The sequence below is a fragment of the Tupaia chinensis genome, unplaced genomic scaffold (genome assembly GCF_000334495.1).
Source record: "Tupaia chinensis unplaced genomic scaffold, TupChi_1.0 Scaffold000252_1, whole genome shotgun sequence".
In the NCBI taxonomy this organism is placed as follows: domain Eukaryota; kingdom Metazoa; phylum Chordata; class Mammalia; order Scandentia; family Tupaiidae; genus Tupaia; species Tupaia belangeri.
This window is the reverse complement of record NW_006159732.1, coordinates 309630-322633: the sequence shown is the minus strand read 5'-3', so window position 1 is coordinate 322633 and position 13004 is coordinate 309630. Positions and strand designations below refer to the sequence as shown.

The 13004-nt window shown below is 54.0% G+C and overlaps 1 protein-coding gene across 3 annotated transcripts in view; it reads right to left on the bottom strand.

Moving 5' to 3' along the window:
• The window catches only part of CAPN11 (calpain 11), a 44889-nt gene that overhangs the window by 21554 nt on the left and 10331 nt on the right, over positions 1–13004 (bottom strand). For 2 of the 3 annotated variants that reach the window (XM_006149051.3, XM_006149049.2), the window contains exons 2-13: positions 12347–12600; positions 11738–11807; positions 9133–9251; positions 7268–7401; positions 6955–7123; positions 3948–4031; positions 3768–3853; positions 3450–3524; positions 3142–3302; positions 2754–2932; positions 689–700; positions 187–398 (exon numbers count right to left, since the gene is read on the bottom strand). In XM_006149051.3, the coding sequence (XP_006149113.1) occupies positions 187–398; positions 689–700; positions 2754–2932; positions 3142–3302; positions 3450–3524; positions 3768–3853; positions 3948–4031; positions 6955–7123; positions 7268–7401; positions 9133–9251; positions 11738–11807; positions 12347–12600 (1555 nt within the window). The remainder of the gene's footprint in view (positions 1–186; positions 399–688; positions 701–2753; positions 2933–3141; positions 3303–3449; positions 3525–3767; positions 3854–3947; positions 4032–6954; positions 7124–7267; positions 7402–9132; positions 9252–11737; positions 11808–12346; positions 12601–13004) is intronic. The other variant, XM_006149050.2, reaches the window with a different exon arrangement.

The window sequence follows — 13004 nt, the reverse complement described above, 5'->3', positions numbered from 1 at the left end:
ATCATGCATCTAAAGCGACACAGAACAGTTCCAAGGAGTCTGGGCTCTAGCTCTAGTTCTGCTTCTGCTACTGACTGCGATGTCACCTCCTCGTACCTCAGTGTCCCTGACTGTAAAATAGGGGCAGAGTGGGCTTTCTGAGCTGGCCACCCTACAGCTTAGGGGCAGTGAGGTGCATCCCCTCACCAGGACTCGCTGTGCTTCTCGGTGAAGACGCGAAGCAAGAAGTCGGAGTCTCTGTGAGGTTCGAAGGTGGAAGGAATGATGATGTACTCCCCTGGAGGCAGCCGGAGCTGGCTGCTCACCTCGCGGGAGTTGGTGAAGATCTCGGAGAAGCCATGGTCCTGGTACTTCACGAAGAAGTCCTTCTTCAAGTGGATATCCTGGATGTTCTGAAACTGTATGTGCCCTGGGACTGGGTACAGGACTGGCGTGGGAGGGCAGGGGAGAGGCGCCCCCAAAGGAACAGCCCGGCTGGGCAGGGGTCAGGGACTATGACCTCCAACTGAGTTGGTCTGGACAGCTTCCAAGTGGCAAGCAGCCCTCCATGGGCCCTTCCTTCCCCGACCCCTGCCAGGGCTGGGAAGGCTGGCATCCCGACTCTGTGCCCCTCAAAACCTTTTGCTGACTCCCTCCCCTTGCAGCCAGGGATGGGGTGAGCCTGCCCCACGGTCTCCATCTCCTGTACCTCCTTTGGGACCTGGGAAGGGAAGAGAGAGCAGGGTCAGATCTCTAAGGTAGGGAGAAGGCTCAGGCCGGAGGGAGCCAGGCAGGGTGTGCCTAGTGTGCGTGCGCGCGCATGTGTAGGTGTGTGAAGGGCGCTAGGACACTGGTGGTGGGGTGGGGTGTGGTCCTTCACAGCTAAAAGGTCCTAGCATTAAGAAATCCTCAGCTTTAGATAGCAAAGTACGGTTTACACGAAGTTTTGCCAGGATAGTTTTTTTGTTTTGTTGTTTTTTAGTTTTCAGGCTTTTGTCATAGGGCGCATGTGCTCACCAGAGAGAGACAGAGAGGGAAAGTGAGAAATCATCCCCATGGCGGGATGGCCACACAGCAATCCCTTCTCCTCCACTTTCCTCTTGGGATCTTGGGCACCATACACACTCAGCATGCTTTTCTTTTAAAAAAAAATTATTTTATTTTGTTCGTTATTATTATTTTTTTTAAGAGAGATTTTTGAGGGGCTGTCAAGAGGCATGGTGGTTAAGGGCCCTGAACTCTCACACGGCCAACTGTAGTTCGAGTCCTGGACCTGGCAGCTTACTTTCTCTCTCTATTGCTCACTCACTGTCTTGCTTGCTCTATCCCTCTCTGGTCAAATTAAAATAAATAAGTGAAGTTAAATGAAAAAAGAGAGAGATTTTTGTTACAGGGCACATGTGCTCACCAGAGAGAAAGTGAGAAATCACCCCCCAGTGGGGTTGGCCACACCGCAGTCCTTTCTCCTCCAGTCTCCTCTCGGGATTTTGGGGATGCACAGGCCAACACCCAGCATGAGTTTGAAGCCACCAGGTCTGGGACTCAAACCATGGTCGGCCAAGTGGGAGTCCAGCAACTATGCCATGTGCTGGTCCCTGTTACTTACTTATTTTTTTTTTTTAAGTTTGCTTTAGGGCACGTGCAGTCACCAGAGAAAGACAGAGAGAAGGGAAAGTGATGAAGCAAGTCGTCAGGTCCAGGACCTGCACTGTGGTTGGGCGTGTGGGAGTCCGGCACGGCAGCCACAGCACCTGCTGGCCCTAGTGTGGTTCTCAACACCAGGGGACTTCAACCATGATTGGCCGTGTGGGAATCCAGCGCCTTAGCCACCACGCCATCTGCTGGTCCTGCCAGGGTAGATGTTTTCTCCCGTTTAAGGACGGAAACTGGACCCCAACCTCACTCCAGTGGTAAGTGTGCAGGAGCTGAGAGGACCCAGGCGGGCCGAATCTGGGCTGCCACGGAAAGCTCGCGGCCTGCAGGTGGTTACTGACACTGAGGGTGGAGGACGAACGTGTTGGTAAGAGGTGAGTTACACCTGAGCCCCAGGGTAGGTGTGGTGAGTTACACCTGAGCACCAATCAGGCTGCTGCCCCGGGGTAGGTGTTAACATGCTGTGAGCACCGCAGTGCTGGGGCCATAGAGCTGGGCCGAAGCAGCGTCTCCCGACCTCATTTAACAGGGCGGACGCGTGGCCTGGGATCAAGGCAGGGCTTGTTCCTGGTTTCACTCACTATTAACCCCCCGGAGCTGGGACAGGGGCCCGGCATGCAATAGGTGCTCCGTAATACTTGGTGAGTGTAGGCGTGAATCAACGAGAAGCCATTTCTGGCATTTCGCAAAGCACATTTAGCCTGCGAATTGCTATCAGGGATTCCTCTAGACCTCTGAGTGGCCACTGTCCAGGTGGCTGGGACACGCCTGGGAGGCTATGGAAGAGTCTCACAGAGTGTCTGGGGATAGGACACAGGCTCTGCCTGTCACCCTTTGAAGTGCGTCCTTGAGCAAGTGACCTCACCACTCTGGGCTTCAGTCTCCTTCCTCTTCCTCAAAGGAGTTACTCTGTGAGGCCTTTAGAACAATGTCGGGCGTGAGGGAAGTGCGGCTAAATGGCAAACGAATAAACCTATCGGAAGGAAACCGCCAGCCTTGCCTTGAAAAGCACAAGGGTGAGGGCTGTGAAGTAGGAGCAGGTGTCACTCCCAGTGGACATGGTCCTGGGGAGGGAGGGTCTTAAAGGGGTGAACAGGTGAGGGGGACCCGCTAGCACCCACGGAGTAGACGACAAAGCCGATGGTCTGCAGCTGGGCTCCCTGTGGCCGGTCATGCCGCCAGTTCTTCTGCATCAGGGCCACCAAGCAGGTGCAGACGATGGAGTTGTCCTCTGCGTCATTCTCTGGGTCGTCCTCCTCAGGGAGACAGATCTTAAACTGAGGGTTGGTCCAGAACGTGTCTGTGGAGGAAGCGGGATGGGGTGGTTATTCGGGGGACGCTTCCTTGACCACGCCCTTCCCACGGTGGATGGCTCCCCCGGTCTCAGGCCTCCACAGGGGCTGGTGAGATCTGACTGACCCCAGGCCTGATGGGCCCTGATCCCCGACCTCCTCTCCCAGGCCTGGGTTCGTGGTGAGCCCGCCGCCCGTCCCTCTCGCCCTCACCCACCGAGGTAGTTCCTGCAGCCCCCTGCGGTGCTGCCCCTCCGCCAGCTGCCCTCGTAGAAGGTGGTGTGCCAGTAACTCTTACTGTCCCCAGCAAGGGCGTCGGGCGTGAGGTTGCAGATCTCCAGGAGCGTGAAGTTGTCCAGGAAATCTTGGTAGGACATCCTGTAGCGGGGCAGGGGAGGGAGCTCCTCAGTGGCCCCTGTCCCCAGAAGCCCTGGGAGCCTCCCCATCCAAGGCACCACACGGAGGGTGATGGAAGAGACACGGGACAGAGGAAGGGAGGAGCACAGCCCCTGAAGCCACACCAACCAGAACTCTCCATCCTCCTTCCTGGACAGCAGCTGCTTCTGGATGTCTGGGGTCACCTCTTCCCACTCCCTGGCACTAGAGCAGAGACAGGCCGTGGAAGAAGGGGGCCGGGCCAGCCAGCACCTCCTTCCTCCCCAGAGGAGCTGCTGTCCTTGTTGCCTGCCCACCGGGGTCCTGAGCTAGATGGAGAAGCTAGGGGGAGGGCTTGCCCTGGGATGCATCTCCCTGATGGGACACCACTCGGTCCCTCTGTGCTGCTGCTTTCTTGCGGGGTCTTCCATGTCCCGCGCACCCCTCACCTCGGTCAGGAGCACCTACTTATCACTCCAGGCTCCAATCCACTCAATCCGGCCCCAGGGGTTCCGGACCTGTATCAGTGTTTCCATCCTGCCTCTGTAGGGGACCTGGGGGGAAGGGGTTAAAGGTCAGGGGCATGGCTTTAGGACAGTGCTTTCCTTCTCAGGGCCCTCGGGGTAGTACCCAGTTGTCAGGACTCACATCCTTAAGGCCAGTGACTGAGTAGGCATGTCCTCTCACCAGCATCTTCTGGGTCATGGATTCCATGTCACTTTGGCTGACGACCTACAGATCAGAGAGGACGGGAAGGCACTGAGGATTCGGTCAGAGAGACCAGGGCACCTGAAGGAAGGTGAGACCTCTCCTGGGTTTTCTCTTTTTCTTTTTTTTTTTTTTAGAGGTTTTTGCTATAGAGCACGTGCGCTCGCCAGACAGACAGAGAGAGACATAGAGACAGAAAGCGAGAAATCACCCCCCAGGGTGGATGGCCACGCCGCAATCCCTTCTCCTCCATTCTCCTCTCAGGATCTTGGGCACGCACGCACACAAGCCCGGTGTGAGTTTTAAGCCACCGGGTCCGGGATGCGAACCGCGATCGACTACATGGGAGTCCAGCGACATAGCCATTACGCTAACTGCTGGTCCCGGTTTTCTCTCTTTTTAAGAAAAAAAAAATTATTTAATTTTATTTGTCATTATTTTATTTATTTATTTGAGAGTTCTTTTCTTTTAGAGAGGTTTTTGCTATAGGGTGTGTGTGCTCTCCAAAAAGACAGAGAGAGACAGAAAGCGAGAAATCACCCCTCCCCCCCTGGGGGGGAGATGGCCATGCCGCAATCCCTTCTCCTCCATTCTCCTCTCAGGATCTTGGGCACGCATGCACATGCACACAGCGTGAATTTAAGCCACTGGGTCTGGGACTTGAACCACAGTCGACTACATGGGAGTCCAGCAACATAGCCATTACATCAACTGCTGGTCCCTTGTTATTATTTTATAAGATTTGGGAGTGTGTGCTCACTGGAGAAAGAAAGACAGAGACAGTGAGAGGAAAGGTGAGAAATCACTCCCCCAGGGGGTAGGCCCACACTGCGATCCCTTCTCCTCCATTCTCCTCTTGGGATTTTGGCCACGGACACACACATGTCTGGAACAATTTTCAAGCCGTAGGACCTGGGACCCAAACTGTGGTCAACCACGTGAAAGCCCAACGCCTTAACCACTATATCACCTGCTGGTGCCATTATTATTATGTTTTAATTTGATACATGTACTCACAAGAGAGAGAGAAAGGGAGAGGGAGAGAGAGGAAGTGAAAGAGCAAGTTGCCATGTTCAGGACTCGAACTGCAGTCAGCCATGTGGGAGTCCAGAGCCTCAACCGCCACAGCATCTACTGGCCCCAGGCTTTCTCTTTTAATTAAACTCATATTTGACATAATTGTAGATTCGCCTGCAGTTTTAAGAATTAATAGAGAGATCCCATGTATCCTATACCGAGGTGTCCCCTAACAGTAACATCTTTGAAAACTATAGCACCATATCAAAACGAGGATGTCGGGCCAGTCCCCAGCCTAGCGGTTTAGGGAACTAGACCCCACGTGGCCAGTCACGTTTCCAATTCTGGCCCCAGTGGCTTGAGAAACGCACTTGACGCACATGCGTGCGTGCCCCGAATGCTGTCGTGATGGAGAAGTGAAGTGATTGCAACGTGACCACATCCTATCAGGGGGTGCTTTCTTCTTCTCTCTCTGTCCTTCTGTCTCTCTGGAAAGTATGTGCCCTCTGACGATTACCAGGGTGCTGGCTTACTCTGTTGACGTTCAGACTCCCCTGGTTTTACTAGTACCCCTTCACGTGTTGGGTGGAGATCCATCACACGGGCAGTTCTGTGTAACCACCACCGCAGCCCAGGTGCAGAGCCTTTCCGTCACCACACGCACCCTTGTGTGGCCCTCCTACAACCACACTCACCTCTTCTCACTGCTCCCCTTCCCTAGCCCCTGACAAGCGCGAATCCACTCTCCCTCTCTGTCATTTTGGCAGGTCGAGAATGTCATACAGGACCAGCAGGTGGCGTGATGGCTAAGGCAGCTGGATCCCACATGGCCGACTGCGCCACTTGAGACCTGGATCTGGTGGCTTGAAAAAACAAGCCAAGCGCTTGTGGGTGTGCCCAAAATCCTGAGAGGAGAATGGAGAAGGAATCTTCTCACTTTCTCTCTTTCTCCCTCTGTTTGTCTCTGGTGAGTGCACACACCCTAAAGAAAAAAAAAAAGTCACACAGGTCCAGCTGCGGTGGTGCGCTGGTGAGGCAATGCTCTGCACTGCCGGACACCATATGGAGGATCGGAGTTTGGTTCCTGGGCCACTCGGTACACACTGGGCATGCGCCCATTATCCTGGCTGGCTGGAAAGGCTGGGGAGGAGAATGGTGGCATTGAGACTCTGGTGAGAGGGCTCCTCCCTGTCTTTCTCTGTGTGTCTTTCATGAAAGCAAGAAAGAAACTTAAAATAAAAGAATGCCGTGTAAATGGAGCCATGCAGCGCGTGACCTTCGGGGCCGCTGTTTTCCTTCAGCGTCATTCCCTTGAGATCCAGCCGGCTGCTGCATGCACCCATAGCTCGTTCCTTTTCTGCCGACTGCTAGTCCATGGTGCGTAACCACCAGTTTAACTATTCACTCACTGAAGGACCTCTAGGTTGTTTCTCACTTGGGCCACTATAAAAAAAGGTGCTATAAACATTCATTTACAGGATTTTACGTGGACATGAGTCTCCATTACCCTGGGATAAATACCCAAGCATGCAGTAGCTGGGCTACATGGTAGGTCTCTGGGTTCATTTATTTATTAGGGCAAATATGTTCTGGGTGCCTATTTCATGCGAGGCCCTAGCCTATGTCCTAAGACCTGTAAATTAGCAGGAAATGAGGCGAACAAGGTCACTGCCCCATGGAATGGGAATAGCATCGGGAGAATGTGGGCTACAAATACATAGGTATGCAACATCATTTCAGGTCATGACAAATGCTGGGGAGAAAACTGAAGCTAAGTAGACATTAGACGTGGGAGCAGCCACTTTAGGTTGGGAGGTAGAGAGGCTAGTCTGAGGAGGGGGCAGTGGGACTGGAATGTGGGTGGGAAGGAGCCTTCTAAGAGAATGTGACACAAGGGGAGGGCCCTGAGACCTGACCAAGCTCAGCTTACTTCAATGGAGCAGCCCATGAGGGAGGACCGCTCCACGGCCTTTCTCAGCATCCTCCGCAGGTTCTGAGGCGGCTTCTGGAGCTGGAAGCTCTCAGACACACCCCCTGTGAAGTCCTCGAAGCCCTCCATCGTGTTGCCCCCTGACAGCGCTTCATAGGACCCGCTCAACCTGTGGGCACAGAGGGCACTGTTGGACTCTGGGATGGACGGGTGAACTTGGACGTTAGAGGGTGTGGTGAGGAAAGGGAGGGGTACGCTGCCACCCCACCTGTTCCCCCACTCTGGCCGCCCTTCCCTCGGCCGGCGCACTCACTTGGCATAGGCCTTCTCCAGCAGGGCGCCCCAGAACTCATTTCGCTCTGATGAGTGCACGAACAGCAGCTTGTCGTTCTTGGTGGGCAGCCGGTCGTCCACCACCACATCCACCCACTGCCCGAACTGCCAAATCTGCAGGCAGCAAGGTGGGCCTCAGCCGAGTGGGGCATCTGTCTGCCCCACGGTCCTCCTCCACACGCACCTCTCCTGCAGGAACCCTGTCATCCTAGCGCCTCCTGGTGGCCAGGCCTGGTGACACGCCAGTGTCAGAGAAGCCAGTCACCAGAATGGTTGCCTGGTGAATCCTGACCCCAGCCCCCTCTCTGGTTCTGCCAAGGCCTTTGGGATGACCCCACCCACCCCCCAACTGAAGATCTGCCCCTGCAATTAGAGGAGACCTGGACTTTAGGATCTCTGGGGTCTTAAAAATTCTTATGATGGGGCCAAAAGGTAGGGTAGTGATTAAGGTGCTGGGCTTCCACGTGATGGATCACAGTTCAAGTCCTGGACACAGTGGCTTGAAACACGCTGGGCATGTGTGTGTACGTGCCCAAAGTCCCGAGAGGAGAGTGGAGGACAAGAGATTGTGGCCTGGCCAAACCTCTGGGGAGGTGACTTCTCGTTTTCTGTCTCTCTCTGTCTCTCTAGCAAACACACATGCCCTATAGCAAAAATATCATGCATACACAAACAAAAAAAAACACCTCTTAGGATTCTCAGAAGTATTTTACGACATGGGGAATTTGCCCACAAGTTGCTAAGTTAAAGACTACAAAACTAGGGACCAGCAGATGGCATAATGGCTATGTTGCTGCATTCCCATGTAGTAGACTGTGGTTCGAGTCCCAGATCCAGTGGCTTAAACTCACGCCGGGTGCGTGTGCATACGTGCCCAAGATCCCGAGAGGAGAATGGAGGAGAAGGGATTGTGGCGTGGCCATCCCCCCTGGGGAGTGATTTCTCACTTTCTGTCTGTCTCTCTCTGTCTTTCTGGTGAGTGCACGTGCCCTATAGCAAAAACCTCTCAAAAAAAAAAAAAAAGAAAAAGATTACAAAACTCATGTGATAGTGGTGCCCAATATCATATGCGGACACACACACATGCATACACATATATGCAGTCATGCCTCGCTTTCCAACCATGGTGTGTGCTGAGAAACCGTCGTTAGGCGATTTCGCCAGTGTGGGAAGCTCACAGCCTGCATGTGCAGGACCAGACGGCAGAGCCCGCTGCACATCCGGGCTGCACAGTCGGCCTGTGTGCTCAAAGGACCGTTGTCTGCCATCGATTGACCTGTCGCTTCGCTGCCATGACGGTATGTCATAGGGAGAAAGAGAAGGGCGAGGGAGAGCCACAGACCTTAACAGTGGTTTTCTTTGGGGGCTTAAGCAATGAGTTTACCCAATTCCTTTCAATGAGCAGATAGCTCTCTGGTAATCAAGCAAATCCCACTCTAGTAAGTATTATTTTCTTTCTTTTTTAAAAAGGATTTTGCTTTAGAGTACATGCACATGTTGGAGAGAGGCAAGGGGAGACGCTGAGAGGGAAAGTGAGAAATCACCCTCCGGAGGGCAGGGCCTTGCCACAGTCCCTTCTCCTCCATCCTTCTGGGATTTGGGGCAACCATGCACACACGCCCAGCATGAGTTTCAAGTCATCAGGTCCGGGACTTGAACTGTGGTCAGCCATGTGAGAGTCTAGTGCCTTAACCACCACACTACCTGCTGGCCCCAATAACAGTTATTTTCAAAAAGAGAAAGACAAACTTCAAACCATATATAAATTCTCTCTCTCTCACACACACACGCACACACACACACACACACACACAGAGCAACATTGGTTCTTCAGTTGTCCTTCACCTGGAAGTGGAAGATGCCAGCGTAGTTCTTCTTGAAGCTCTGTCCCTTGGGCACCACACGGTGCAGCAGTTTGGGGTATGTGGTGAGGGAGGCAATGGCCGCCAGCAGCCAGCAGTCCCCTAGGAAGACAGGCAGGAGGTCGGCCGGTGGCGCGGAGGTTAAGGTGCTGTTGAATCCCAGACCTGGCACCTTGAAAAATACATGGGACGGGACCGGCAGGTGGCATGGTGGTTAAGGGCGCTGGACTCCCACATAGTCGATCCTGGTTCGAGTCTGGGACCTAGCGGCTTGCTTTCTTTCTCTCTCTCTCTCTCCCTCTCTGGTCAAATTAAAATAAAAATAAATACATAAATAAATAAAGTTCAATAAAATAATTCTTTAAAAAAAAAATACATGGGGCACATGTGTGTGCATGCCAGAAATCCTGAGAGGAGAGTGGATTGCGGTGTGGCCATCCCCTCATGGGGTGCTTTCTCTTTCTCCCTGTCTCTCCCCAGTGAGTGCACATGCCTGATAGCTAATAAATAAATAAATAAAGGGGGTAGGGTTTGCCCTCGCGTGCTCCCTGCATGAATGGGCAGACCCCGGAATCTAAGGCCTGTAGGAGCAGGAACCTGGTCCTGGCACCCCCCCACCCCAGGAGAGATGCCCCTGCTTCAGCCTCCCACTAAAGGGCATTCAGGAAGGAGGCAGAGGGACAGGCTCTGGGGGGTGAGCTCTATCTTTCCTTTGCGGTGAGAGATTCCCAAATTGCAGCCACATGCTTTAGTGCTGGTGGGTTTGGGAGGCAGCGTGTTTGGTCTCAGGCTCTTGCTCCCCAGTCCAGGGCCTGCTTTCCTAGGGAGACAATCAGTACCCCTCCATGCTTGAGCAAGCGCAGTGACCCTCCCCATGGCTCCTCACCCCCACCTCAGCAGTACACTGGTGTAGTGAGGAAGGCCCCAGGATGTCTCTTCCTCCTGTAACCCACGTCGCGTTGTGTCAGAGACCCAGGGCTCAGTCTACCCCAGCGGGGTTCCTGAGCTAGGCACTGTTGTGAGCCCAGGGGCAGTGTCCCTGGCCCCAGGTCTGATTTTAAAGGAAGCCATGCGTTGCCACCTGTCTCCTGGTGTCAGCCCTCCCAGGATGGGGCTGGGAGCAGCGCGGTGGCCAGTGTGGGCATGGCCCAGGCTGGGGCTGAGGCACTGGGAAAGCTTCTGGGATTACCTTTGGCCTCCTGGCTGTCTGGGGGAGACAGAGGACAGGAAAGAGAGGTTAAGGCTGCCCGGTCCCATCACCGTGGGGTACCTAGGAAGAAGCCAGCTCTCTCCCGCTATGCCCAGAGCCCTTCCAGCCCAGCAAGCCACAGTGACAGCTGTGGGGCCTGAGGTCACCTTGGCCTCTGCCCTGCCCACACCCTGACTTTTTCCCAGCCCCAGTGGGGCAGAGCTCAGTCTTAGAAGAAGCCCACCCTGGCCTTCTGCCTAAAGAGGCAATGAGGGCTTGGGAGGAAGCCATGACACAGGACCAGCTGAGGGAGAAGAGCTATCCCCGTGTTGTCCACAGAGCCTATAGGACAGTGGGCAGAGGGGCCCTACTGCTCCGTATCTAACACCTTGGAATGAGGTGGTTCTAGCACCTGCAGTGGTTTCAAGACATGTCCACCATGGTTTTGACCATCTTCTCCAAAGGTGGAGTCTGATCCTCGCCCCTCGAGTGTGGCCGATTCAGCACCTGCCTCTAGCGCATGAAATATGGTGGGAGTTACGTGAGTGACTCCCGACAGGTCACACACATCATGGCTTTCTGCTCGTCCTCTCTCTTCACTGGTTTTGGGAGAGCTGGCCACCCTGTTGTGTGGATGTTCAAAACCCCATGGAGAGGCCTAAATGGTAAGAAACCAGTCTCCTGCCACACCAGTGCGCCATCTTGGAAGCAGATTCACCAGCCCGGCTAGCCCTTCAGAGGGCACAGCCCAGCTGACATCTTGACTGTGACCTCCTGAACCGTTTGGCTAGGCTGCTTCCAAACTCCCGACCCACAGAAAGTGTGAGGTAAGAAATTAAAAATAACTTTTTTTCCCCCCCGAGGATGCATGCACTCACTAGAGAAATGGGAGGTGGGGAGTTAGAAACACCCCTCCCTGCACCCCATTAGCATGGTCATGCTGCCATCCCTCTCTTCCTTTTTTCCCTCCTTTCGGGATTTTGGGCATGCATGCACATGCACCCAGCGTGTTTTTCAAGCTGCTGGGTCCAGGACTCAAACCACAGAGTCAGGCGTATAGGATGCAGCTGCCTTAACCACCAGGCCACAGGCTGGCCCTGTTGTTTTCTTTTAAGCCATGAAGTCTTGGGTAATGTATTATGTAGCAATAGGTAACTAATGTATCGATCCAGCTGACCCCTAGCCCCAGCCTGCAGCAGGTGGCGGGTGGCATCCAGACCTGGGAGGGGCAGAGAGAACACATGTGACACTGTCACCTTGGGAGAGAGGGACAAGGAAACAAAAGCAGCGGTCTGAGCTTAGGTGGTCCCAGTTTTCCAGCCCTGGCACTGCCCCTCCCCAACACTCCTCTCTCTTCACCCCTGCCCCCAGCGGAGATCCGCTCCTGCTTCCTGCTCACCAAGTATGCCCTGGCAGATGTCTGTCGGAGAAATCCCATCCACGATGAACTGAGGATTGTGTGTGATTTCCTGCAGAAAAGGAATACACATCTGAGGGGCCCAGGACACCCCTTTCAACCTTCCTCCCACCTTTACTGGGAATGACACCCACCTTGAAGTTCTCGACAAACAGCAGGAAGGGGGAGGGGAGGGCAAAGGACCAGCTTGGCATAGCTGTGGGCTGTGATAACAAAGGCTGGTGGGCAGGTAGGCTTAAGCGCATTTAGAGCCGTCCCCAGTGGGGACCAGCAGGTAGCATGGTGGTTCAGTCACTGGACCCCAACCTGGTTGATCACACACCCAGCAGCTTGAAAATCACACCAGGCTTGTGTGGGTGGGTGCCCAAAATCCCAAGAGAAGGATGGAGAAGAGATTTCCCCCTTTCTGTCTCTCTCTGGTGAGCACACATGCCCTATGACAAAAACCTTAAAAACATACTAAAAAGCTTTCTCTCATGGAGCTGAGCCTACCGCCAGGGTCAGCGGGGAATTAGCGATTATAGAAGAGATGGGGGTGTCCCTACAAATCCCCTCCCGCCAGGGGCCCATGGCTCCTCTCCCCGTGCCCACCTTGGGTCGCTTCCAGCAGATGTTCTGCATGTTTTTGGAGCTGGGGCCCAGTTCCTTAAAGCCCAGCGAACTGGGCTCTGCACAGAATAGGGGGTCCTCGAACAGCTTCCCGTTCCGCAGACAGGCTGCTCGCAGTTCCTCAAAGTTCTGGTTTTTGTAGTTGTTGGCATTGTTGTGTTGGCCCACGCCCTTGGCCTGGAGTCGGCTCTGGTTGATGCTCACCACCATTCCCTTCTCAGAAAAAATGGTCTGCTCTTAATTATAAAGAGAGAAATAATTCAGTTAAAATAATCGGTATCTCTCAGACTTTGCGCAAAACACGAACCATCACATGACAAGTGCTCAACGTCACAGGCATCAGAGAAATACAAATCAAGGCCATAATGATACAGGACATCCTAAAAAATGACATCGCTTGGGAACCAGCAGTTAGAGTAATGGCTATGTCCCTGGACTCCCACGTAGTCGACCGCGGTTCGCATCCTGGACCCTGTGGCTTAAAACTCACGCCGGGCGCGTGTGCGTGCGTGCTCAAGATCCCGAGAGGAGAATGGAGGAGAAGGGATTGCGAAGTGGCCATGCCCCCCGGGGGGTGATTTCTCGCTTTCTGTCTCTGTCTCTCTCTGTCTGTCTGGCGAGCACACGCACCCTATAGCAA